This window comes from Anser anser, assembly GCF_964211835.1.
Source record: "Anser anser genome assembly, chromosome: 6".
Lineage (NCBI taxonomy): Eukaryota > Metazoa > Chordata > Aves > Anseriformes > Anatidae > Anser > Anser anser.
This window is the reverse complement of record NC_139726.1, coordinates 33,366,700-33,391,921: the sequence shown is the minus strand read 5'-3', so window position 1 is coordinate 33,391,921 and position 25,222 is coordinate 33,366,700. Positions and strand designations below refer to the sequence as shown.

Sequence of the window (25,222 nt, the reverse complement as noted above, 5' to 3'; positions counted from 1 at the left end):
ATTTATTTCTTGTATGTTTTTTAGGTAGTCATACATTACTTTGTGTCATAGCATAATAGAATTGATGTATTTTTATTTTCAGCTCTCTGCAGAGAGTTGGAATTTAGTGATGATTGAAATATTTAAGTAGTGGCTGCCAAAAATTGTTTTAAAGAGAATTATTTAAATAGAGTATTATTTCATTCCAGTAAAACATGCCAGTAATGGTCGTGTATATTTTGTAGAATGCACGTATAAATACAGAAGTGAAGGAGAAGCATGTTATTCTGAAACTCATAATCTTTGGATGTGTTTGTTTTCAGTCTGTATGGGAAAGAAAGGAAGTGTTGACATATCCAGATACTCTGCAGACCAGAAATCCTATCATCTAGCCAAGTCTACTGGTTAAAAGGAAAAGAACAGTGAAAGACAAAAAGTAGAAAGCAAACTTTACTGAGAAAAAAACAAAGTCTGAGGAAAGATGAGAGAGGGGTAACAGAGCTTTTTTGAAAATTAATATTCAGTGTTAGGCAAAACAGTCTGTGAAAGAACAGCGTGGTATTCCCATAAGGAATCAAGAGAAGTTCAGTTCTGCATATTGTACCTTTTCATGTCATAGTCAAAGCAGATATTTACCATATATATTTATTTTTTATTAATAAATGATGGCTGGATCCTGCCACTTCACTTGGAGCAGGTGAACAGTTTTACTGAAGTTGCTTCTCACTGACTGTAAGGTCTGTTTACATCAACCCGGGAGAGTGTAGCAGCCCTCAAAGTTACTCAGATCCACACAATATGGGTGAGGGAAGCAACTTCAGATTGAGTTTAAGCCAGATGTTCTCTACTTCAGCCTGGCAGAGTGTAAAATAGCATTAAGGGCAGGAATTCAGTGCCCAGGATGGGTGTTTGTGGATCCGCACGTCTCAAGGTCTCTCACTTTCAAAATGCCCCCAGGAGAGGCTGCTGTCAGCCTTCACACAGCGCAGTGTCGGAAGAGCAGAGCCCGTTTCAGCAAGTCATCCTTTCCGGTTCAGGTCACTAGTGGGACTCACAGAAGTACATGTTAAAAGAAACATTACTGATCTGTCTAATTCCAGACTTCCAAGTGAAAGTTGAGGTCAGTTATGAATTAGCCTGGTTGCTTGTGTCCAGTTGTCTTCGTCCAACAGAAACAAATGGCTCTCAGCACCAGGGGCTTTCTTTCTGCTCAGTGAGAGTCTCCTGTCTGTGTTAGAAGTACAGATGCAGTGCAGGGTCTTAATTTGAGTCTGTTCTGCCCCTCTGGAGGAATGCCCACAGGTAGTTTTCCTAGCAGAGGGTTCAAAGGCCATGTACGTGCATATGAATACACTTGGGTCAAACCTAATACTCAGGTCGTTGCTCCGCTGATGCATAGTCACACCCTGGTGATAACGGCACTGCTTATTAAGGCACCGTGTAAATGCTCAGAGCAGGTATTGCTGGAGGAGAGGGCAGAGGCACTGCAGGGTGATGTTGGTCGGGATGGTGTGTAGTGATCCAGGGTGACAGCTCCTGCCTAGAAATCACAGCGATACGTGCTTCTGCTGCCTCGGAATACACAAGTTTGAACTGTGTTATTAGAGGAAGGGGTGGATACCCTTCTCTCGGTAGTATCGACAGTGCTGATTACTCTGAATGCAGGTTAAATAGACGAGTACTCCCTCCCCATTCAGAGCCCTGTTCCTTGCTTTTCTTTCTTTGTGCCCATTTCTCTCTCTCTGCCTCCTGACTGAGGCTGGTGTTAGAGAAGCGCTTTGATTGAGCAGCCATGCAGTTTGTGAAGAACAGTGGGGTTTCTGGAACATCTTTCTTCTTGGAACATTACAAATTAATCACCACAAGATTCAATGATTTCAGCTGAACTTCACATCTTTGGACTTAATGGATAGCAAATAATGGTCAAAACAGGAATAAAAAGATTAGTTTGACTCTCACTGAAGTTTCTCCTACATTCCTTCACCTAGAATTTAATCAGAAAACTCAGTGAGCTGACATGAAACACTGACTTCACTTGAGTTGTCCTCAACACCTGGCAGTATTACGCCCTTGGAAATAAAATTTGAAGCCTGAGTTTGAGGACAAACAGGAGGAGCACTGTAGAAATTGGAGAGGTAGGCCACTTACTGTCTGTGCCATTACTACTTGTTATGAGAATGTTTATGGTTTCCCCTCATTCCTGTAGTCTTAGTTAACTCACCCACCCTTTCTTCTGTATGTTATTACCTTCTCCTGCCCCCAGATTTAATTTTTTTTTTCAGTTGTTCTTTTGGTCTGAAGATAGAGTTGATAGTCAGACATCGTTCATCCAGGGAAGAGACAGACATTGAAGGCTACAGAGAGCTCCAAGCATCTGTCTCTCTGCAGAAGTACAGACACACTGTACCTCTATGTTGTGTGGCTCGGAGATCTCAAAAACCATGTTTCCATTCTTTACAGCCCCTCTTTTTTCCATGCCTTTCTCTTGCCCTTCACTGTCACTGGTGCCTCCTGCCTGCTCCTGGGAGTGCACAGGGAAATGCTGTGGGCTCAGTCTTGGAGGTGGCTGCCGCCAGGCAGCTGAGTGGGGTCTGTGGGGTGATGGAGCACCCTGGGAAAACTTCTGTGGTTCATGCTTACTCAGGGAGGGATGAGGTGCTTGTTTCTCCTAGGGCAGGCCCCATACCCCTATGATTCTATGATCCTTTCCTCTGCAGGCCCAAAGTGAGCATAGCTGCAACAAATGTGAGCGAGTTTTATCAGCTGCAGCCAGCTGGAAGCCTGGCCTTGTACCAGATAACCACGGTATAACTCAGACTGCTTTCCATTCTCCCCTGCCTCTCCCTCCGTGAATTAGTAGCCGTAAAGCACAGCTATGGGCAGCAGCAAATCTTTCCATAATTTCTGCCTTCCAAAGCCAGGTAACGGTCCAGGTTTCTCATCCCCTTTCTCTCCCCCTCTTTCTTGCTCTCTTTTAGGGACAGGTAACAATAATACTACACATTACGTGTCCTCCTTACAGCTAAATAACTAATGATTGCCATTATATCTCTGTCAGAACTAGGTAACTGCAATACTCTTCATTATATATCTGTCTTAAAGCCAGTAACAGCAGTACTCTAAATTATGTACCTTTCTTCCTTTTTCTCTGTCAGGCAGGTAATTGTTATGCTCATCTTTATGTGTCTTTCCTGGAGCTGTAATAGTTTTCATTGTATCTCCTCAGAGCTTATTATGGTAATGTTCCGTACTGTATATTTCAGAGTTAGAAGCTGATATTTTTTAGAGCCACCTCTAGTATTTTGCCTTCTGGTATTTCTTACAATTTGAGTAATTAAAATACTACTCCTAGATTAACAACTTTGAGAAGGATTCTGCTTTTCCTCTCAGGATCTTTCTAGGGACTGTCTTGGGGTTGGAGAAGTGTCCTGTAAAGTGGTGTCTGCCCCCTCTTGATCCCAGGGCTGGGCGGTGCCTTTCCCCCTTTGGATTTCAGCAGTGCCAAGTTGCTAGGACTGGGATTTCGGCCATGGAAGATGCTGAAAAGGCTTGGCGTCCCCTGGCACTCGGGGACCACCCTTGGACATTGCCATCTCACGTTTCCACATTTCCATGCCCAGTATTTTGCAAACTGAGATGCTAAGTTCTCTGAGGAACAGGTTGCTCCTCTACAGTGCCTACCACAGTTTCTCCTAATTTTGATTTCAGTCTTCTTTCTTATGTCATAATATAAAACCTGCTATGCATGGGTAACTGACACAAATTTCACAAACTTGGCTATGACTCCTTGATTATTATTAAGAATTATCTTTCTGGGATTTCAGTGTTTGCTCTTCATTTTTCTTCTGACAGTATGATGTCTCCTGTGAGGACCTGATGGAGCAGAAATAATACTGTGTGTTTTAGGAGATCTTCCTCCTTGTAGCATGTATACTAAACAGGTTAATAAACCAGTAGCTGGTGATCAATTTATGTAAAATAACTCTAAGCAGCAAGCCCAATCTGAAAATTACTTGATAAACTATTCAGTAAATGTATCTGCATAAATAACACACAGGAATAAATTGGAACCAGTTTGAGAGCATAAAAGGAGGGCTACATTTGCAGCATGGTTCAGAGACTGTAAATCAAATCAAACCAATTTTGTCTCCTGTTCCACCTTTTATTAGATAATCAAAATTCAGATCAGTCTCATGAAAAGATTTCCTTGTACTGCTTGAATCTCATAAGTAAGCCTGGCTCTACTTGCAAGTGAGTACCACCTCTAAAAGAAATGGAAACACTGCCTGCTCACATCCCAAGTGTGAAATAGCTGGGAAGTAAAATACATTTCAAGAAACATTTTGTTTGAATTTTGAGATGAACTGGAGTAGAAGGTGCTTAGAAAAGTGATGGGAAGTGGATCCATGTTAGAGGCATAACACATGGAGAACTCTTAAACTTCATGGGGAATTAACAGGTGTAGCTGAAGTGGGTAATTTCAAGAATGCAGCCCTAGGAGTTGATGCAGACCTGCGAATAACATTACATCCAAGAACTGTGTTATTAAAATTAACACATTATTGACTAGCATGGAAAAAAAAATGACAGAGGAAATCCGTCAGCAGTGTGAAAGTCTGATCATGGCAGGCCGGCTCAAATGGCAGGTGTTGTGCAACTTGGAAAGAAGCTGCAGGATCTCGGGGACGGCTTGGAGAAAAGAGCTGCTGCAGAAGAAACAAGTTCACTGCGAAGAGCACTGTACTTAGGAGAAGGGCCTCTAGCAGAGGCAATCTAGTGAAGCCGACTTCAGCTTAGACAAGAAAGATGTACTGGCAATATTTTGTCATACAGAAAAAAATTGAATTCTTACCCAGAATAAGGAGAAAAATAATTGGAATCTAGTGTGATTGTGAAATTCCCTGTGTGGTAATCCAGTCTGGAGACAATCAGCCAGGGACGGCTTTGTCTGTCATTGCCTGACAAGCAAAATTTCCAAAGGAGCCAGCAGGGATTGCTGTTAGCGGCAGATTACATCATCCGTCGTAAGGGCAGAGCCGAGCACCTCCTGTGGCAACTGTTCACGCATAAACTCATGTTGTTGGGACACAAAGGCGTTTGCTGTAAATTGCTGTTGGTTTCACTGGGAATAAAACGCCCTTATAAAGTTGCTAATAGACCACACATTGACCAACTGTAACTTCCTTGGCTCTGTTTGCTTACACCATCAGCTGAAGACTCTGCATTAGGCAAAGTTTAATATGAAGTGGCCAGCTGGGATCTCTAGTGGACAGGGCTGTAGATGTGATGAGCTTGAAAGTAAGATAACTACGTGCTGCCCAAGATGATGCACTTGTCTGTGCCTCTCTTGAATGAGATGTTTCGATGTCTTAATAGCCAATCGGCAGAACAGGATTGCAGGCACTCCTGTTGTGGAGTGATTGGCAGTGGTGACAGGCTGCCTGCTTGCAACAGAACTTTCTGTGTGAAATGCTCAATTAAAAAAAAAAAAACAAATCAGAGTGTGAGTGATAGGAAGTATCTGCAATACAGTTCTGCACAGTGCTCTGCACAGCCCATACCAGGCCAGTTTTAATTATCCTCAGAAACTAAACCAGACATGAGTTCACTTGGCCTGGGGCCTCCTAGGATCTGTGGTACACAGCACCAAACAAGGAGGTTCCCTGCCTGTTATGTTATGCCCTGTTATGTTACAAAAAAAACCAAACCCTGCTTAGTACTCGTTACGTTACACCGACTACATTAAAGGAATGATTTATAGGTACAGAGAAAACAAAATAAGGCAAAGTGTGTGTCTTAACAAGGTCTACCAAGGTTAGAAATTCTGATAAAAAGAAATCATTTACATTGAGGCATTTGTTTAATTTATTTCAGGTGAGGTCAAATCTTTGATTCTTTAAATAACTGGGAAGTTTTTACAGATTCCATAATGTGTTCAAGGTAGGTTATGCTTTTGCAAGAGAGCTGCTTCCAGAGAGCTGCAAATACTTATGTTCTGATGGATGTGGTACTAAACAAAGAAGAGTTACATAAATGCCTTGTAGCATAGGCTTCATGTGTTAGGAATATTAAAAATAACTCCTCAATGCTCACAGGGTCTTATTTCAGTAAAGCGTGCTATGTTTTCCATCCTTTTATGCATGACTTCAACTACAAAACCATTATGGAATTGAAATGTATCTGAATATCCAATCTATAATGCCCCTTGGCAAAACCCAAGTGAAAATAAGGGGTCTAAAGAGGGAAAATGCATTTAATACTCATATACGGATTGACTATATAGTCAATACACTGGCTTGCCTTGTTGATTAGTCTTAAGTTAAGTGTAACCGTTTTGTGTCCAATGTCTATAAAGCAGCAGCGAAGCACCAGACAAAAAATGACATTTTCCTAAACAGAGAAGTGGTACCAAACGTAAATCTGACTTTGCACGTTTTTGATTGGCAAGATCTATAGTTTGAGGCTTTCTGTTACAAGACCAGGCCCAGCTTCGAACACCTGGATGCAGTCTTCCTAAGGATTCAGGGAGGGTCTTGAAGTCACGCTCTCTTAACTCTGCTTTCCAATTTTATATGAAATGATAGCAAATCTCTTCCTTTTAGCCTGGTTTCTCATGTAAAATGCCTGTGTGTATGACAGAGTCTGTCCTTCATTGCACAATAACTTCTGAAGTGGTCCAGCTTCAGTGACATTTCCCCAGAAATCAGAAGCCTCAAAACATAATATTCTTATAAGCATAATGAATATAAACAGCTGGATGAAGAAAGAAGTGTCCTCCACTGCAAAAAACGGTTGTAGTACAAATTCCTCATAGGCATCCAGGAATTAGGAACCATGAGAAAAGTTCAGGATAGAGCTCTTTTATTCATAAACATCAAAAACTTTAACCACAAGACATGGACTTATAGTAAAATAGGCTGTTATACAGCTGAATGGGATCTTTTACCTGTTTTCTTCGCTACTCTGGGAAAATATTTTTCAGGTTTCAGCATAAGATTTGCTCCTATCTGAGACGAGCAAAGAGGATTTGCCAGGGTGGGATAGGAACCCAGTACCTTTGAAGATTAATGTGCATATGCAAACCAATTCCTCAAAAACTCAATAGACACGTGATTCACAGAGCATGCAGGAGTAATTGCAGCTGGATCGTAGTCCTGAAGAAAATGAAATAATTCTGTTGAAGAGTTGGGATTTTGCTTTTTTGTTTTTCTGATATATATCTTTAAAATCTAATTAATTGGGAGGTAGAGAACAGAGAAAGATCTCTCAGGGCCTTTCAGCCCTGTCTGGAGAAGAGGAACAAAACCTAAGCAAATAAAAAATCTTGACTATTAAAGACATTTTTAGGAGTTGCCGGAAAATTTGAATACCACAGATTACTTACGGGCAACAAATTCCCATGTTTTTGTATTCACAGAGGCCATAAAACTAACGCAGGAAACTTAATTTTCCTTAATCTCACATACAGTGTATAAATCAAATACTGTTAACAGGAACACTGTTTTTAGCACATAAAAGCCTCTGAGAACTTCTGACTGTTTAAAATCTCCCAGGTGCACGTACCTGTGCTTCCTGTTATCTTTCTCCTCTGCATGGCAAGCACTGGGTGCAGGCTTCCAGTTTTCATCAGACATCTCCGAGCCAAAATACACTGGGCTGGTGTCAGCGTAGATGGTTGGCACTCATTTAACATTGCAGCTGAATATGTAATTATATTAGTTTGAAGTTTTACTTTAACTAGGCAGTTTTACTTTAACAAGGCAGTGTTAATAGGTGTTTCATCTTAATTGCTGCCAGGGCATGAGAAAGGATGAAGAATACTGGGGGAAGGAGTAGCCTTGGGACAGTTGCGGTGGAGGTAGCACTTGGCTGACATAGTTTATGTCATTCAAGTCAGATTTCAGTAAAAGGTTTCCAATTCTGTTAAATAGGTCCAGTAACCAACAGTAAGGCTGAGTCTGTGTAAGGGAAAATCTCTTGAGATTGGTGTTGCAGTGGAAAGTAGATCATCAAGATATTTCAGATTAGGAGTATGGTAAATTTATGATTCCAGAAGGGAAGGAATGAAGAGAGTAGTTTTCTTCTGAATCTGTCATAGCCCACAGCGAGGAGAGACAAGCTAAAGTTATAGCAGACACATGTTTTCCATGTGTCCCTCATGGTAAGGCTAGGGTTTCTAAAAGAAAGAAATGAGAAAAAAAATTGTGAATAATTTTTTCTGTGACCCTAAAAGCTAAGCTGGGAAATGGCATTTTTGAGAGAGAATGGCTTTATATGAAGTAAATTGTCAAACAGGACTGTTCACTTAGGTGCAATTTACCTAGTGTTAAGGTCTTGGGTAGGATTTCTAAAAGAAAACAGCATGTTTTTATCCCGTATATGTATGTTTGTACTTCTATATGGAATTCTCTCTCTATATATATTTCAAGCATACATAAATATATATTTATAGATATGCATTTAGTCTTTAGAGTTGTGATGAGAAGGGCCATTTTTCTGGAACATTTTTCTTGCTCTTGTTTCAGAGGCTGTCTGTCACAGTGTAGTCGAAGATAAGGATGAAGAGGAGAGTTGCTCCTCCAGCAAGGCGCACAAGGAGTGCTGCTAGAGGTGAGTTTGCCAGCTGTGAAGATAGCACAAAAAAATACGCTTATGGAAGGGAAAGACTTCTTAGATGTTTTTGTAGAGGCAATGCCAGCCCAGATTTTTTTTTTTTTCCTAGGGTTATGGTTAGGAATTTAGAATGAAAGCAGATGTGATCATTGTCTACAGATCCTGTCACCAAATAAGATCAAATAGTTTTCTGTTGGTTTAGATACAGATATTGCTATTGTGAATACATTTTTCACTGTAATTAGAAATAAGGTTTTTAAAATAATGGGATGTGTAGAGCAGTTTTCATCCATGCATGGTACGATTTAGAGGAAGAGCAATCCTTGTAGGATTAAATGCATTTATATTATTTTTTGTGGGGGCACTCCTTACCTGGATGTGTGTTTTGCCAGGGATTTAGAAGGAAAGCAATGAGGTGTGAAGTTTCCTACTGATTATTTTATGGCCCATGGAATTAGGGAGAAAAATGGTGTTTGGTAGGAGCAAGCGGCCTCAGATTAGTTCTGATGCAGGGGCTGCATAACTGAGTATGGTTTTCTTTGGGATTGCAGAGACAGGTGGAGTGCAGCTTTCTGAGAGAAAGGTGATCCTCCATGACTTCTGCTGTGCCCGGGAGTGGGTTTTGTACGAGGTCTGCTGACACAAGGTAGGGGTTTCCAAAGGGGAGCAGTCAGGAGAGCATTTTTCTTCTGACACTGTTGGAATTGGATCAAGAGGGCTTCTAGGAGCAAATGGTGAATTGCCCTGGTGCTTAGAGAGAGGAGAGAAAGGGACAGATGCAGGAATGGTTTCATCATTCTGCTGGGGCAAAACTGTTGTGGTTTTGGTTTGCTTGGCTTGCATTAGCTTTCTGGTCTTAGAAAAGGACCTCTTAGCTGTAGCAAGTGCTTGAAAATTCTTTCATGGTCTATATAGATTCATAAATGGGGAGCACGTCTGTGGGAGTGCATGGCTTTGTATTCGTATTGGTGTAGGCACTGTTTAGTTCAGGTTTGCTTTCATTAAGTTTCACACGCATCAGGTTAGGGTTTCAGAAAGGAATCATCACGCAATTTTCCTCTTACATTTTTCTGTACTCTGGTTGTTAGAATACAGAACAATGCTTTGTAGGGTTGAATAGATATTCTTTCTTTATTATGTATACTATCCATGCAGGTATATTTTGGTCAAACTTCAGGATAGACGTCAGGTTTCAGAAAGAATCAATTAGGAGAATGGTTCTCCACTGATGCTGTTTGACCCACAGCAAGTACCAGTTCTGAACGAGGTGATGGTTTTTGCAAACTGTAGTTACTTGAGTTCTGTTTTCCTCAGGATTTAGGTTACATGCATTAACCTGTAACACTATGAAAAGCAAATACTAAAGGAAGATGATCAGAATGAAAAATTGTATTGGAAGAAATGAATAGTTTTGATTCAGCTCCGTGAGCGATACTTTTTATGCCGAGTTTGTGATTGACATTGGAGTTTCAGAAAGGAAGCAGGGAAAACTTCATTTTCTTAGAGTTGAGCATTCCACCCAGTTCAGATAAGGACCACTGTTCACAGGGTAAATGGCATTTACTTCATTTGAAGCCAGCCAGGTTTTAAAGTATCATAGGATTTAGGTCCTAGAAACAAGAAAAGAAAACTCTGGTTTCCTGCTGCTTCTTGTATTGGATAGGCTGTTTGGTAGAAAGCTTCTCCGAGTGCATTCTCTTGAATATGTGCTTGAGGATTTGGGGTTATTTCATAGCAGAACAGGACTAAGGGAGCGCATATATTTTTTGTAAGTCTCACTATTGCACTGCAGTTTGTGGCACCCTCCATCTGACTGAAGCAGATTACCTTTGAGAGAAAAGGCAAGAGGAGGAAAACCAGGCTGGTATGTTTCCAAGGAAAGCCATAGTGCTTGAGACTATGTGCTGAGACAGGCATCTCTAAAGGCTGGGCAGCCAAGGGATATGGAGAACCAGGAGCACTGGTTCAGGGAATGATTTCTCCTCCCCAGAAAGCCAAATCATACTCTAAATGAGACCCAGGGGTCAGATTCATTGTGTTTGCCCTGTGTCTTTCTTAAAACTGTCTGGAGGAAGCATTGGGGTGGGGGTTGCCCTGCTATCGTGGAGTCCTAAAGTGACAGAAAAGCAGGTGAGCTCTGTGTGGCCCTGCAGGCTCAGCAGCATGATGAAGGCTGGTAGGAGCATGCAGCATCCAGAAACGTTGTGTGCAGAGAGGAGGTTATGAAGAGTCACTAAGAAATTGCTCTATAAGCTAAAGGCAAAGCCCAGAGAATAGAAAGGTGCAAATATGATAGCATTGTGGCATGGTTGCACCCAGGGGCTGATTCCAGGACATTTACTAGATTGTGATTGGCTCTAGGGTTATTAATGTGGGTAGTATGGCTTAGTAACTCCTAACACACTTAAGAAGGGACTGTGTGAGACCTTGCAAACCGTGTTGCCATCACAGCTATGCTTAAAGGCTTAAAGGCCGTAAAGCTTCCACACTGGCAGCAGATTTCTAAAAGTCCATCAATGAACAAAGCCAGTGAAACAGCTGAGTTCACCCCTGTCCTAATCCCCGTGATTATAGCAGAGTAGCACCAAGATGTGCTGGAGTGAAATGAGATCATTAGAAAAATAGCAGTAACTGAGCAGCAGCAGATGTGTCAGCCCAGGGAGGTAGCAAGAGCTACAGCAAGGAAGGGCAGGGTGGTTTGGGGACAAAGCCTGTGATATCCAGAGCTCTCACAAATGCTAGTAATTTTTAATGGAAGCTGCTGGAGCTCAGCAGCACTAGAGCTTGTCATTTCAAAAATAAATGCTGTAAAGGTAACGTTATGCCCTGTTTCAGAAGGAAATGACAACAGTTTCCCCTTTGGAAGACTTCCCAGAGCCAAGCTGACGATTGAGTTTTGCATGAATTAAAGCATATACAGATTCATTCAGAGGGGCAGTGAAGGTGAGAAATAAATGCCTCAGAGACAGAAAAATGCAGAGACAGATGTGGTGTGTATGAGATTGGCAGCCCTACACAATGCAGCGGTGCAGGCGCTTGGCCTGTCCAGAAATGTAGAGACTGAGTCAGAAAGCTACCAGAGCACTCCTCGTCATCCCTTGGAGGTCAGAGAGGCTCTTAAGGATGGAGCTAAGCAGTGGACTTGCCTGCCAGCTACATCCTGGTATACTACAACAGCTAGCAGGAGGCAAATAGCATTGCAAAATTATCTCTGAAGGGGAACCATCTGAGCAAGGAGTTTAGAGACAAAGTGTCGGACGTACAGGCCAGCTCTGAAAGAGAGTCCTCAGCCTCCTTTCACATTATACTGGGTGAGATTCCTGTTAGAAGTAGCCCTATGGTGGATCCGTTAGGTATTGCAAAAAATGCTGAATACGTCTGCAGCCTTTACTGTAGCAAAGTTCTCTTAATCTTTTTTTTATGCGTTTTATGGGAATTTGCAAGGAGTGCTCCAAAAAACACATGAGCAAGGCAGATAAATCTGTCTGTGGTTTTGTGTAGTGTATGCAGTTGGTTTTCTGTAGAGGTTTCTAGTTGGATGTTATTTTGGGTAATATTGATTGGTGTTATTTTGCTTTTGAGCCTGGCCAGGGTTTTGTAAAATCATACCTGTGTGAAATGAAGTCCCTCCTTTAAGGCTGAGAAGGGCTGGAACAATGATGGAAGAAAAGAGCTTTATGATTTTATTTTTTCCACAGATCTGGAAAGCACCTTGTGCTTTTCTAAGTGGAAAGCTCTTATAAGAGCAGTGCTTTGGGGACAAAAGACAAGCCTGGAGGGCAGTGACCCAGCAGCCCCGCTTGCTGCTGCAGGCGCTGGCGAACTCCATGGGGAGCCTTCCCTGAGCAAAGCTGTTCACTGTCCCCAGTACAGGGCACTCGGGGACACTTCACCTCCCCCTGTTCCCCACACTGCAATTTCTTAGTCTTTTTGCACGTTTCCTTCTTCAGGGCACACACAGATGAGGCTCTATTTTGTTAGCGGTGCCACATCCTGCCTCAGCATGTACCATCTGATGACATCTTTGTGGGGGGGTAAATATATTTTATTTCTGGATGGAGAACTCTTTTAGATGTTTCTTGAATTACTAGAAGGTACTGCTTACCTGTAACAAAATGCATTAGTCGTATGTACAGCCAGTTCTGCTTCAGAGATTTCTCATTTGGCTATGATCATTTGGGTAAGTGATCTGTGATATGTACCTGAAGAGTCCTAGAAAATCTTCTACTGGCAAATAAGACGTAGCTCTGACCTTCAGCAATTGGGAAAAATAGGGAAATGGAACTTAACAAATATATACGTGTTTTTACAGTGGCTCTCTTTTTATTAACTCAGTGAAGCCATTTTCAAAATTACATTTCAGAGCTTTTAAATGACCATTGTCTCTGGACATGTCATTATTTTTTGTCTTTTCAATACATATGTACTGTATTTTCTCCACAGTATACATTTTTCGGTCTTTTTTTTCTTGTTGGGAGAAATATTGATTTATTCAATGAAAGCTAATTAATTTAGGAAAAAAAAAACATGTCATCCACAAGGGAAGAACAGAAAGCAGGAGTATTTGGGCAGTGCATGTTTAATAGAAATCATTCTTTGTGTAGTTGATTACATTGAGGTTAAAGGGAATAGAATTTGGACATCAATTTGATCGCTGACTGAGGATAAGGTTTCCTGAATCTTTCTACACACCAGCAGCTGTATGGACATTGAAATGCTGCTGGTTTTCTGACACCAATCAGTGTGTTAGGGTATGGACACAAACGCACTATACTGTATTTTTGTGTTTGGTGCCCACAACGTGTTTCATGCAGGATTTCAGCAAATGTCTTGAGAAGGAAAGAGTGAAGAAATCTCTCTCATGACATGCAAAACTCTTGGCATGATGAGAACCCCATGCTTGGTCGGGGTAAGAGATCTGCCACTCTTGTGCTCATTGCAGCCACCCAAGCCCCCGTGTGTGGTCCTGCCTCTTGCAGGTTGAGTGCTGGTCTGAGGTTAGTTATTCTTTGGGTGTTTGTGCCTTCTAGTGGTTTGGGGTGGAAATGAGGCAGGCAGGGAGGTGCTGGGAAGGGGGGTTGACTGCAGCCAGTCGGCGGCACTGTGCAGAGGGGTCGGGAAGTGCTGCTAAGCTGCAGTGCTTTGGAGTTTGTATTCGCCTCCTTGGGCTGGAAATGGCTGTAGCACTCACAAGAATTTGGTTCTGAGTATAGAAATAAATATTCTGTTCTATACGGTTCTCTCCTGGGGGCCAGACAGATGTTTTATCCCCCATGATGACTTGTTTCCCCTTACTCTGCTGTGCTGGTACAGTCAGTTGTGAGGCTGTGCTATGAACCAGACCACCGAAACCTTCTGGGTGAAAAGACAACCTCCTTGCCTGAACCTCCTTTTGTAGTTCTTGTTGTTCCCATAGATATGGTGGGTGTAGACAGCAGACTTTTGAAGGCAGTGAGGTGTTATTGCTCTGAATTACTGATAATACACAATACAACAAGAATTTTACTGGTTAGTATGTATGTATGTATTCTAACACACACATATAGTTCATATGTGTATTCCTAGATTTGCATCAAGCTTGGGGCTCACACAATAGCCAAAAGATGGTTAGTCCAAGATCCCCTTGGGCTGTAGGGCCTTGGAAGCATCCAGCACCAACACAGCTCGTCTACCCCTGGGAAATGATCTTCTCGTTTGCAGGCAGTAAAGCTGCAGTTCTGGTAAAACTTGAGCACAGATCCTGTTTGTTTTATCAGTGTAAGTGGGGTTGGCACTGGAGTCAATGTTACCTGCCTGCTTTGGAGGTGTGCATAGTTTCCACTGGGGGACTTCGGGAGAAAGATACGAAAAAGGGGCATGGAGGTCATGAAAAAGGGTCATGAGGTCATGAAAAATCCCCTTTCCTTAGCAACCTGGATGTTAGATCCTGAGGCTTACCCAGGCTCGAAGGTGCTAAGTGGGTCTCTGAGTGCTTCGGGCACAGCCTGCCCCAGCACAGTGCTGTGCCTGCCCCACTGCTGGCAGCCTGCCTCACGAGGAGAGATGTCCAGCTTAAAAAGAGCCTGGGGTGGGAGAAGAGGGTCATGTTTAGTCGGATAAATCCCCGATCTGCCCCCTCATGAAGGCAGCCTGCACAGCAGGCTGACGGGCAGCCAGAGGCAGGGAGAGGAAATATTCTTGTGCCCCTCCTGTGGCAGAGGCCCCATCTTCAGAAGCCACCCTATTTCCCCAGACCCTGCATCTGAGCTATACAGGTGCCTTTGCTGTCGCAGAAAGTGCTGGGAAGGTATATTTGTCTTTCATTTTGTGTGTGTTTTTTTTCTTATTTTAAGTATTAGTGTTTGTTCTGGTTTTCCTTTTTGAGGGGGGAAATTCTGTCTTGCGGAGAGATGAAACTTGACATGCTGCAATAAACAGCCGGTGGGCTAGCTATAAATTTAGACAATTTTGAAAACTTGTCATACCGCTTGTATTCTGGAGTTGTGCTATCTATCGCGTTGGGTTAACAGAGAGCTGAAATAAGGGCTAGCTGCACACCGGGTGATCACAGTAAAAATACCACAGTGACAGTGGGCACCACAACATTTTCTAATGCAGTGTTTTGTCTTATTTTAAGGTGACCTCAAAAACAAGCCTGTATGAAGGAATGTGTAGGTTTAACGCAAAGCGTGACTGAAATGGATGGATGTTTAAGAAGCTCCTTAGCCCTGCCAGGTGGCCCGTTAGTGCCCAGCAGTTATAAGGGCAACCTCATCTTCTTCATCTTTGTCACTGCTCTTGAATCCGTCGAGTTTTGGTCCACAGTATAATAGCAGCCTAAGGGGACTGTCTCTGGAAAGTATTTCATTTTATACTCTGAATCCAGGTGGGCTTTTTTTTCAGTATGACCTCTGGAGCATAGTACAAAGATTGAGGTAAAATTTCTCTTCTAAAAGACCAATATAAGGTCTTTGTTTGTGGCCAGAACAGTTCTTTCTATACCTACCTCCTTCACTGTCTGCTGGAAATGCCTCCATGCTGCACCATTGTTAAAGCAGCTATTTGCCAGTATGTGCTGATGGGAATCACACCAATTATCACCTGGGTCACTGGGATTGTTCGGGGAATCTCCTGGCTAGGTCAGTAACTGCAGTGAGGCTGTGGAGCTGGGCAGGGAGCGCTTTGAATTCTTGGTGAACTTTTTTGTCTTGGATGATCCGAAAAGGCCAATCCCCCTCACTTCTTCATCAGGTCATATTTTTAATTCCATCTGTTTTTATCGTGATTTATTTTGGAAGAGATACAGAGGCATTTTGGAAAAGATGAGGAGGGATTCAGCATGCCAGTATGATTTTGTTCCTCTGGTTTTCTTGCAGGCCTGCTCATTTTGAAGGGAAAAAGTAGAAAAAGGCTGTTTTCCAGGAAACAGATTTACCCTGCAAGAACTGAGACATTTTAGAGAAGGGGTTGGTGGGTTGTAGAAGTGTTTGCGTTTTGTGTAAAGGCTTGGCAAAAGTAGAGTGAATTATTTTAGGCCCCAAGATGAGAATATATGTGCAAGAGCTGGTCCCAGAGTTCATGAGTGGTGGTGCTTAGGTTAAGGAGCTAATGTAGAGCTTCTTTCAGAACTGTATCTGCAGTATTTGTTACGACAGGATGTGGTACTGAAAGGTCTACAGGGTTTCTAAGGCTGCATGTATCTTTTTTTTTTTTTTTTTGCCGTATGTGAGACAAAGCTATTAAAACCCATTTCTATAACAGTCTGTTCCCAGCATCACAAGGTGTAAATACTGTTTCAGCTAAATTTGATATCCAATATTTTGGTGGTGTGCAGAGGGCTATTTTACCTGCTTCTTCCTGACTCTGAAACAGCACCATAAGAGCCATACATTCCTCTGCCAAAGTCTAGTTTAGAACTGTGAGAAGAAAGAAATTATCCTTTTCATTCCTTTACGGAGATTCCTTTAAAGTGCCTTTCTCCAAATGGCTCGAGACAGCTTCCCTACAAACAATTAAAATAAAAAGAAAACCAGCAAGTCTTGAAACACAAAGGCTAACCAAAATAAATCAAAACCCATCTGCCTATGCAAAGTAGCCTTGACTAAAGCACATACTTTCTTATGAAGTGTAATTTACCAAATACTTAGATAAACAGCAGTAGTTTGTCTATTTTGCAGCATCAAAGGATTTCCTACGTTTCTTGATCTTACTTCAGCTAGTACCAACTCCTCTCATTAGTTTAAACCTGAAGGGGGTACTTCTCTTCAGAATCGAGGAATACGCTTGAATGGTTTGAAATAAATGCAGGAGATCACTTTACTTTTTAGCTCTGTGTATATAAGAGATATCCAGTAGTATATAAACCATCCTCCAGAAGTGTCCAGCACCTGATGAATCTGGGTTGAACAGAGCAGCCTGGACATGCTAGGAGGGAAAGTGGCGTGTCAGGGGGAGCCCAGGCCTCCTTTGCTTTCAGTAAAGCTCGAATACTCATCTATTTCCAGGGGAGAGAGTAGAATGCACTGGGAAGATGAAAAATTTTGATGTATATAGAGAATAATAATATTTTTCTTCTCCCTGGGTCTAGGCAGCTTGGGTGAAGGGGAGGAATTTGGACATTAGCGACAGCCCAGCTGATGTTAACAATGGCGGCTCTCTTGACTTCCATCACAACAGGTAGCGCCAACTGAGAACGGAGGCTGTGTTTGTAGCTCTTTGAATGATAAACTAGCCATCTTCTCTCAGTGCTGCTCCCGTCGTCATGAGAAACCATCTCCCGGAGAACTGCTGGGAAAATCCACAAATGTGAAGGACAATGGGGTGACAGGAGGGGAGGCTGTTATGTCACCAGCACAGAGGAGCTGCTCTGTCATCATGGGTGGCTGTGCAGGGAATGGGATTTCTCCAAGCTGAGACATGGTCAGCCCCTTTGCGCCACACGGGAAAGGGAGGCAGAGCTGAAGCCTTTCTCCACGTGGTTCTTGTGATACGGGTGAGCTGAGCTTTGAAAGTATAATAAGGGTAAGAAATAGATTCAGTTACTTATGGCAGCCAGCAGCATAGGAAGCAGAGGGAGATCAGGTGCACAGGTTTGACTGTATTATCACTAAATACTGTGCCCTCAATTATGTATGTAGTGGAGAAGGGAAAGCAAGTCCTTTTTTTTCCTCCTTAGCATGAAGAGAGCCTTCATTAGCTGTGCCTTGACATGGTGATTTCAGCACCAGTGCCTGCATTAAGATTTCAGATTTTATTAGGGCATCTAGCAAAGACAATAAGCCAAAGGATTTTCTTTTTTTTTTCTTTTCTTTTTTTTTTTTAATTTAAAAATTAGATGCGAATGCCTTTATGGCGGTATCAAAATGTGTTGCAGCTACAGTATTTCCCAAGTGGAGGATAGAAGTTATTTACAAAAGCTTGTTTCAAAGGCTAAGGGCTCTGCACCTATTATCTTGTGAACTTCCTTAGATGACAACAATAAAAAAGGACAGACTCCTTTGTTCGGCAACAACCTGTGAATGGAATGAATTCAGGAGAGACACTTTGCTAAGGCAGCAAAGTCCTCAAATATTACAGGCAGTGTGCCAAGTTCAGTACAGCAATTGCATTCACAAAGGCTACTAAGAAACAAAGATAAATGATCACTTAGTGCACCAGAAGTGCTTATTTTCTCTTTCCCTTTTTCTCTCTTTCCCATGAAGTGTGAAGAAATGCTCTCACTTTGTAGCATTTCTGCTGGTTGTTTTAGTTTTCACATGGAAATCTACAGGTGTAAGGATATTCCTTATGCTTCTTCTCCTGCTGTCAGTGAGGCTGTCAACTTTGAGAACATTGGGGTAGAAGTAGGAGTGGATCCTTTCTCTGTAATTAAAAAATAGTCAGGCTATAGGAAGGCTGCAGCTCTATAATGTGCTCCGTGTTGTGCTCCCATGTGTTTTGCAAGAAGATGCTGGTTATTAACTGGAAAACATTAAAAACCAAAAAGACCACTGCTTACCTCAGGCATTTCTTATGGTATATACCGTAAGTTCTAAAGATGTGTTTCTTTACAGTTTGATATAGGTGTTTCAAGCTCCAGATTTGGAGTTTCGAAAACTCTCTGAAAACTCTACCTTTTCCCATTAGTTAAAAGAGTCCCATAGTGCCTCATGTTTTCTTCCCATTAAGTGCTCTTTTCACATTCCTGGAACAGTTGTGAAGTTAAAGGGGAGAGCACATCTTCCAAGGGATCCTCCCCTCCGGTGCTGGGTGAAGATGTGTCCCTAGGGACACTAGGGACACTAGGTGTCCCACTAGTGTCACTAGGGAGTCCCACTTGCCTGTGCCGGTGCTGTGAAATGACAAAATACCTCTGAATTGGTTCGGATGCCTGGCACATAACAGAAGAATCCCACTGGATCCTTTGGGTGAACAACCCTGCTCCTCTTTTGTGGCAAAAGGAATCCTGTTCTCAGTGGAAGGGTTAATAATTCATTCTTTGAACCTAATTTACTTTTGCTTAAGCCCTTCTCCTGCACAAGGAAAGATGTATCATTTTCTATTACCTACCCTATCTAAGCCCAACCTACGTATTCCAACATGGAATAGGCAAGATCTGTATTCATTTTGTCAGTGGTAGTCATAGAAGTCAACGCATGATTTTGGGTCATGCTTCTCAAAGAGCATATTCCCAGATGAGCCCATAAATTCTGTATCTTAAAGCCTTTAGCATGTGGTAAATTTCCTTTCCTAGGTAGGTAGAAAGATGGGTCATAAGGTTTGAAAATGTAGATGGAAATTCATTAGGACTGGCAGAGAATTATTTGAATTTCTCACCTTTTGTTGGGTCGAGCTGGTGAGTTTTGGGTTTGACAATGAAAGATCTTGAGGTGTCTCACCGATGTGTTTGGGTATTTGATGTTTCAGTCATCCTTGAGAAATACCATCAGAAATTGGTCCGTATGGGGACATGTCTGGTTTGGAGTTAACAAGAGAGCTGTTGCCAAGCTGGAGCAAGTCCAGTGGAGGACTGTGAAGGTGTTTGGAGGCTGGAGCACACCTGGCAGGGAAGTTGGAGGGGTGGGTTTGTTCAGCCTGGAGGGAAGAAGGCTTTGGGGGGTAGGGTCAACTAGCTGCAGATTGCTGCTGCTGAGGGAGGGCAGTTACAGAGGTGGAGGTGCTAGACACTTACCAGGGATGCACGGCGACAAGACAAGAGGCAGCAGGCACAGGTTGCAGCGAGAGCAATTCTCGTTGGGTCAGTGAGAAAGCTGTTCACAGCAGGAGTGGTTAGGCAAGGGAGCAGGTTGTTGTACCTGTTGGTCCCGGTTCCCCTAGCCTGGTGCGATTTCCATCACAGATTTTGAGAACTCGTCCAGAGAAGGTGCTGAGCAGTCGGGTCCTGGTCTGAAGTTAGCCCTGCTCCAAGCAGAGGTTTGACCGGAGAACTCCAGAGGCCCCTTCCAACCTGAATTGCTCCGTGGTCGCTTGGTTGCATGCAGTGAGTGCGCTGCACATTGCGCACATTATTGTAATGCATGCTTTAGCCAATGGTTACAGCCCTTCAGCAAAGGCAAATAAGATCTTAAAGCAATATTATCATCACTCCTAATGAATTCACTTGCTGTGTAAATATTTATAAACGTGTAGCTTCCACAATGTAGTGTTGTATTTTCCTAAAGATCTCTGGCTAGAAACAAAAGCCTTAAGAGCTCCCCTGTCCCTACTTAGCACGGCACTCTTGGCTTGATAGCGAAACCTGCCCGTTGAGTGCCCATCTGTATTCGTTCTGTCCCCCTGAAGTGCTAATCCTGTTTATCCTGTTGCCAGAACCCCACTAAGTCTATTTATTTGCTGATTAGCACTAGGCTTTATTATTTCCTTTAAGTACTGACAAAACATGCTGAAAACAAGGTGTACACATGGCAAAATTTGGATAAACAGAATTATCAAGGAAATGCTAAAGAAAGTCCAGGACACAGCACCAAAGATGCTGAGGGAGGGAGAGATGTCTGTACACAGCTATTAGTCTTAGCTGGAAATCAAGGGGAGATTTAAGTAAATAATGTGGGAAAACTGGGAATTACATAGGTGCCTGAGATAAGGGACTTAGATTTTTCATCCCATGACAGCTGATCAAACTCCACTTACTTCAGTGGAACTGCACCGATTTATTATAGCTGAGGATCTGCCCTTGTGGTTTGCAAAATCAGCTGCGAATATGTAATGGGGATGGCTTGTGTTTCTTTAGAAAATCTGAGACCTTTGAAATAAATATTCAGCACACTTCATCTGTTGCTAGAGGAGGACCAGTTGCAGGAGAATGGAAGGACCTCATACAGCATCAGAAATGACAGCTCGTACCAGCGGTGCCCTGTGGCTTTACAGTGACCTGGAGAATAAAGCAGCACGTAGCATTTTTTCCTGTGCTCATTCCTGTGTCAAGCTGATAACCTTTTCTGAGTTACCATGGAGCTTTTAACAGGCAGATGCCCCACCTAGTTTTAAAGACATCAGGTTATTGTATCAAGTCCCTAGTCCAATTTTTTCAATGGTTAATTACTCCTCACTATTAAAGGAAGATAATGCTTAATGAGGCCTGAATTTATGTGGCATCATCCCCTGCCCACTGGACCTTTTTATGTCTTTGTGTGCTAGGTTAAGGAATTGCTGGTGTCTGAAATGTTCCCCCTGGATAGTTGGTTAGAGACCAGCAAGATTTGGTTAAGCTTTTAGGTTTCAGTTGTGGCTTTCTCACCAACGTTTATGTCTCTCAAGACAACAGGCTACACAGCTTTAAAGTTGACTATGCAGCCCGTGTTTACCTGGCTGAATTCCACCCAAACCCTTGTTTCCATTGGCTTCAGCCACCTCTGGCCCTGCAGGTCGAATTAATGACAACCGCAGACATGTCTGGAGACAGAATTTAAACTCACGTCATCCAAAATAAACCCTAAACAAGGATGTCAGGGTCTACTCCAGACAGGATTGTCATAGCTTGTTTGGGGATTTCATTTGCCTGTTATCTCTAATTCAGTTACAAATAACAATTTCCTAAAATCAGTTCATGGGAACATACAGAGACGCTGTGCAGTAGTAATGAATTCACTTCGTTAGTACAATGAAAATAGCAGTTGTCTGAATGAATATGGAAACATATTTGTTTAATGCAGACTTCTGGTGTCAGACTTCTGCACTTTTTGGAAGTAGATAATAGACGTGTTATCTGCCCAACTTATTCTCTCTTCCATTTTTCAGTCCTGTGATTTCTTTGGTAAATTTATGACATTAAATGATTGGAACAGCTTCAGTCTGACCCACAGAGCAAAGCTGAATCTTACAGCTGTTCTGTGTTGCTAGCTGCGCACAAACCAGTCCGAGGGTATCAGTGCCTGTCTCCTACTACACTCGTGTGGTCTGCTAATGCAATTAACAAACGTCAGAGGATGTTCCCTGCATATGGTACCACCTTTGGTGGCAGTACTCAAGCCTGTTCCAATTTAGATATTCATATTTACCGAGTTTTACCACTCGCTTCACTCTCAGTGCCTCAAACTCATCTTTGGGGAGGCTCGTCTTTCACATGAAAAAGCATAAAGTGCTTTTTCTCCATTTCGACAATTCGAAAATGGTCAGCTAGATTGAAATTTGGGCCCAAATTGGACACAAATATATCATCTGCAAATACATCTCTTAGGAAGTACAGCTTCGCGTTGGGCATGGAGGGGTCAGAAAAATTTTAGATCATATCCAATTTAGATCATATCCAAGTATCTAGAAACAAAGGAAAATTGCGATGAGTGAGAGGCAGGGACAGGCAGGGAAAGAAAGAAGATTTGCTCCTGTCCTCTCTCGGGCAGCATGCTGCCTCTCAAAGGTACTGATTTACCAGGGTTGCAAGAGCTACATAGAGCAGGAGGATATTTTGCACCCTGGAGTTCACTGGACCTTATGTGTGGCACCTCTTACTTGTAGACCAGCAGATAAATACCGCCGTGTATTTTTAGCATCTTCTGCCATCGTGGATATGAGGCAAGAGAATGCCCATTTGCTTTCCGCACATCAGTAGTTCCCCCCGGTGAGCGTTAGGAGTAATTAAACTGGCTGCTCCACAGTGAAAAACACATTGTAATGCCTAATTACAAGAACTTCTGAACTAGAAGCCATAAAATGCCTCATGCTCCCCACCTCCCTCTGACAAAGGTGTTACTGTGGGACAGACTTTGCCACCTTTCAGCTTCCATGGGGAAGTCTTATCCTAATTGCCCCAACGTGTGCAGCGGTGTTTTCCCTGTGGGAAGCTTCGTGCCTTCATTTCGTTGGAGGTCAGTAGGGACCTGCTGGGGCTGAGGAGGCAATAAGAGGGAATGTGAAAGGTCCACGTCCTGCTGTCCGTCAGTCCGGGAGGCACTTGCTGGACTCCTTTCCAGCGTAATGGGCAAATGAGGCAGCGGTCTGGCTGCCTGCAGTACCCAGCTTCCTCTAACTCTTAAAGAATGCAGCAGAGTGCGATAACTTCCAGCGCTAATTGCTGACACAACCTAAATTATGGAGTCATAAACAGAGAACTTTTAGTATTGCATGGGGGATTATTTACAGTAGAGAAGTGTGTGAATACTGAATTCTCTGAGTGATTTCTGGGTGGATTTCACATTTAACTTACGATAACCACCTTGATAAAAGCCCTGAGAGAATAATTCCATCTTGTAGCTTTTTCATGATTGCTATTGTACGGGTTATAGATCTTACACTTCTCATTTAGATATGCTAAATAGTTTTTTTCTTCCATTAATAATGAGAAAATTTCCCCTTTTCGTATGCTTTTCAGAATTAAAATTAGTATTAACATTATTTGGCTATCTGGTTGTGAAGGGAATTTCAATGATGTGAGCAAGAAAGTTAATTTCATTTTAAAAAGAATATTACTGGGTGAAGAGCCACGCAAAGGAGAATTGATGGGATCAGTCTTCTCTCCAACACATTCATGAGTGGTCTACAATTCATTTCTTTTTGTAGAAGAAAAGTTTTGGACAACCCCAGCAAGCTTAATGTTTAAGTTTAGGCTGCTGAAACAAGCGCATTTTTGTAGACTGTTTAGAGACCTCAGATTACAGAATCACAGAATTGTCTAGGTTGGAAGAGGCCTCCAAGATCACCTAGTCCAACCTCTGCCCTAACACTAACAAGTCCTCCACTAAACCATATCGCTAAGCTCTACATCTAAACGTCTTTTAAAGACCTTCAGGGATGGTGACTCAACCACTTCCCTGGGCAGCCCATTCCAATGCCTAACAACCCTTTCAGTAAAGAAGTTCTTCCTAATATCCAACCTAAACCTCCCCTGGTGCAACTTTCGCCCATTCCCCCTCGTCCTGTCACCAGGCACGTGGGAGAACAGACCAACCCCCACCTCTCTACAGCCTCCTTTAAGGTACCTGTAGAGTGCGATAAGGTCGCCCCTGAGCCTACTCTTCTCCAGGCTAAACAACCCCAGCTCCCTCAGCCGCTCCTCGTAAGCCTTGTTCTCCAGAGCCCTCACCAGCCTCGTTGCCCTTCTCTGGACTCTCTCGAGCACGTCCATGTCCTTCCTGTAGCGAGGGGCCCAAAACTGAACACAGTACTCGAAGTGCGGCCATGCCCTGCCTCAGTTTCTCCTGCACCACAGCAGAAATGAGTGCAGCAGCTTACAAGTGGTCCCTGCTGGATCAGAGCAGCTCTTTCTGGAGCTTTCCAAACTGACTGGGCAGCTATTTTTCAGTTTCATAGCTTCTTTGTGTCGCTGATCCCACTGCCCTCAATGGACATCTGGCTTCCTGTGACGTGCCTGGCAACTGATTTTAATGTTTTTTAAAACAGCAGTTAGCAAATATGGCACATTATGGCTCTCTGGCATTAAACAACGAACTCCTTTCCCTGCTCTTTGTTGCCCAGGTTCTCCTTTCAGTTCCCATCCATGGAGCAAAATGTGGGCTCTCCCTGGGGAGCCCAGAGGGGAATGGTTCCTCGGTCCGTAGTTACTGTGTTAGTCCAGTGACAGAGCCTCTCCTATCCATTCTTAGCCCTGCTCTGAAAGGCCTTATCCCATCCATCACATGAGTAGAAAACAGGCTTTTTGCCATACCTGAAGGCTGTTAATGCATCCTGCCTCAGTTTCCCCCTTTTAGGGTAAACTGTTCAAATTCTTACAGTCCTTTCTTCCGAAAGAAAGGAAAACGGAAAAAAAATACATTTTTCTCTGGACCTCTTTTTTTTTCCTTTTTCTCTGGACCTCTTACCTTGTTCGGCGCTCCCAGATGGCATACTATTTTCTAGAAATGCAGAGCCCAAGTCTGGTGCTTCAGCCAGTGCTTTCCTCCTGCTGGAGAGAGCAGAAGGATTGCTTCATGTACCTCACAGGCAAAACAAACCCTCATCCCTGTTAAAGAGCATTCTGGTGTTTGGGACTAGAGCTCTCATTTGTTAAATCATTTTCAATTCCAGGTCTGTTCTCCGAAGGATGTGTTGCTCTTCCTCGATTGGCATCATCTGCAGACTTAATAAGCACACACTCTGTTTTATCATCCAGATCATTAGTGGAAGTGTTGAATAGTCCTAGACCCAGGGCAGCTCCCCGTGGAGCACAGGTCCATCCCGCTGTTTTGTCAGTGAAACACTGGTAACAGCTTTCCATGTA

The 25,222-nt window shown here is 42.9% G+C and overlaps 1 protein-coding gene across 13 annotated transcripts in view; it reads left to right on the top strand.

Moving 5' to 3' along the window:
- The window catches only part of LOC310901609 (uncharacterized protein), a 78,613-nt gene that overhangs the window by 27,999 nt on the left and 25,392 nt on the right, over positions 1 to 25,222 (top strand). For 9 of the 13 annotated variants that reach the window (XR_014585933.1, XR_014585934.1, XR_014585935.1 and 6 more), the window contains one exon: positions 8,505 to 8,589. The exons of 1 other annotated variant lie outside the window; for it this stretch is intronic. Coding sequence is in view for 1 of the 12 variants with exons in the window: in XM_083841533.1 (XP_083697659.1) it covers positions 9,186 to 9,238 (53 nt within the window). In the remaining 11 variants the exon portion in view is untranslated. 3 more of the 13 variants (XR_014585939.1, XM_083841533.1, XR_014585944.1) reach the window with 2 other exon arrangements.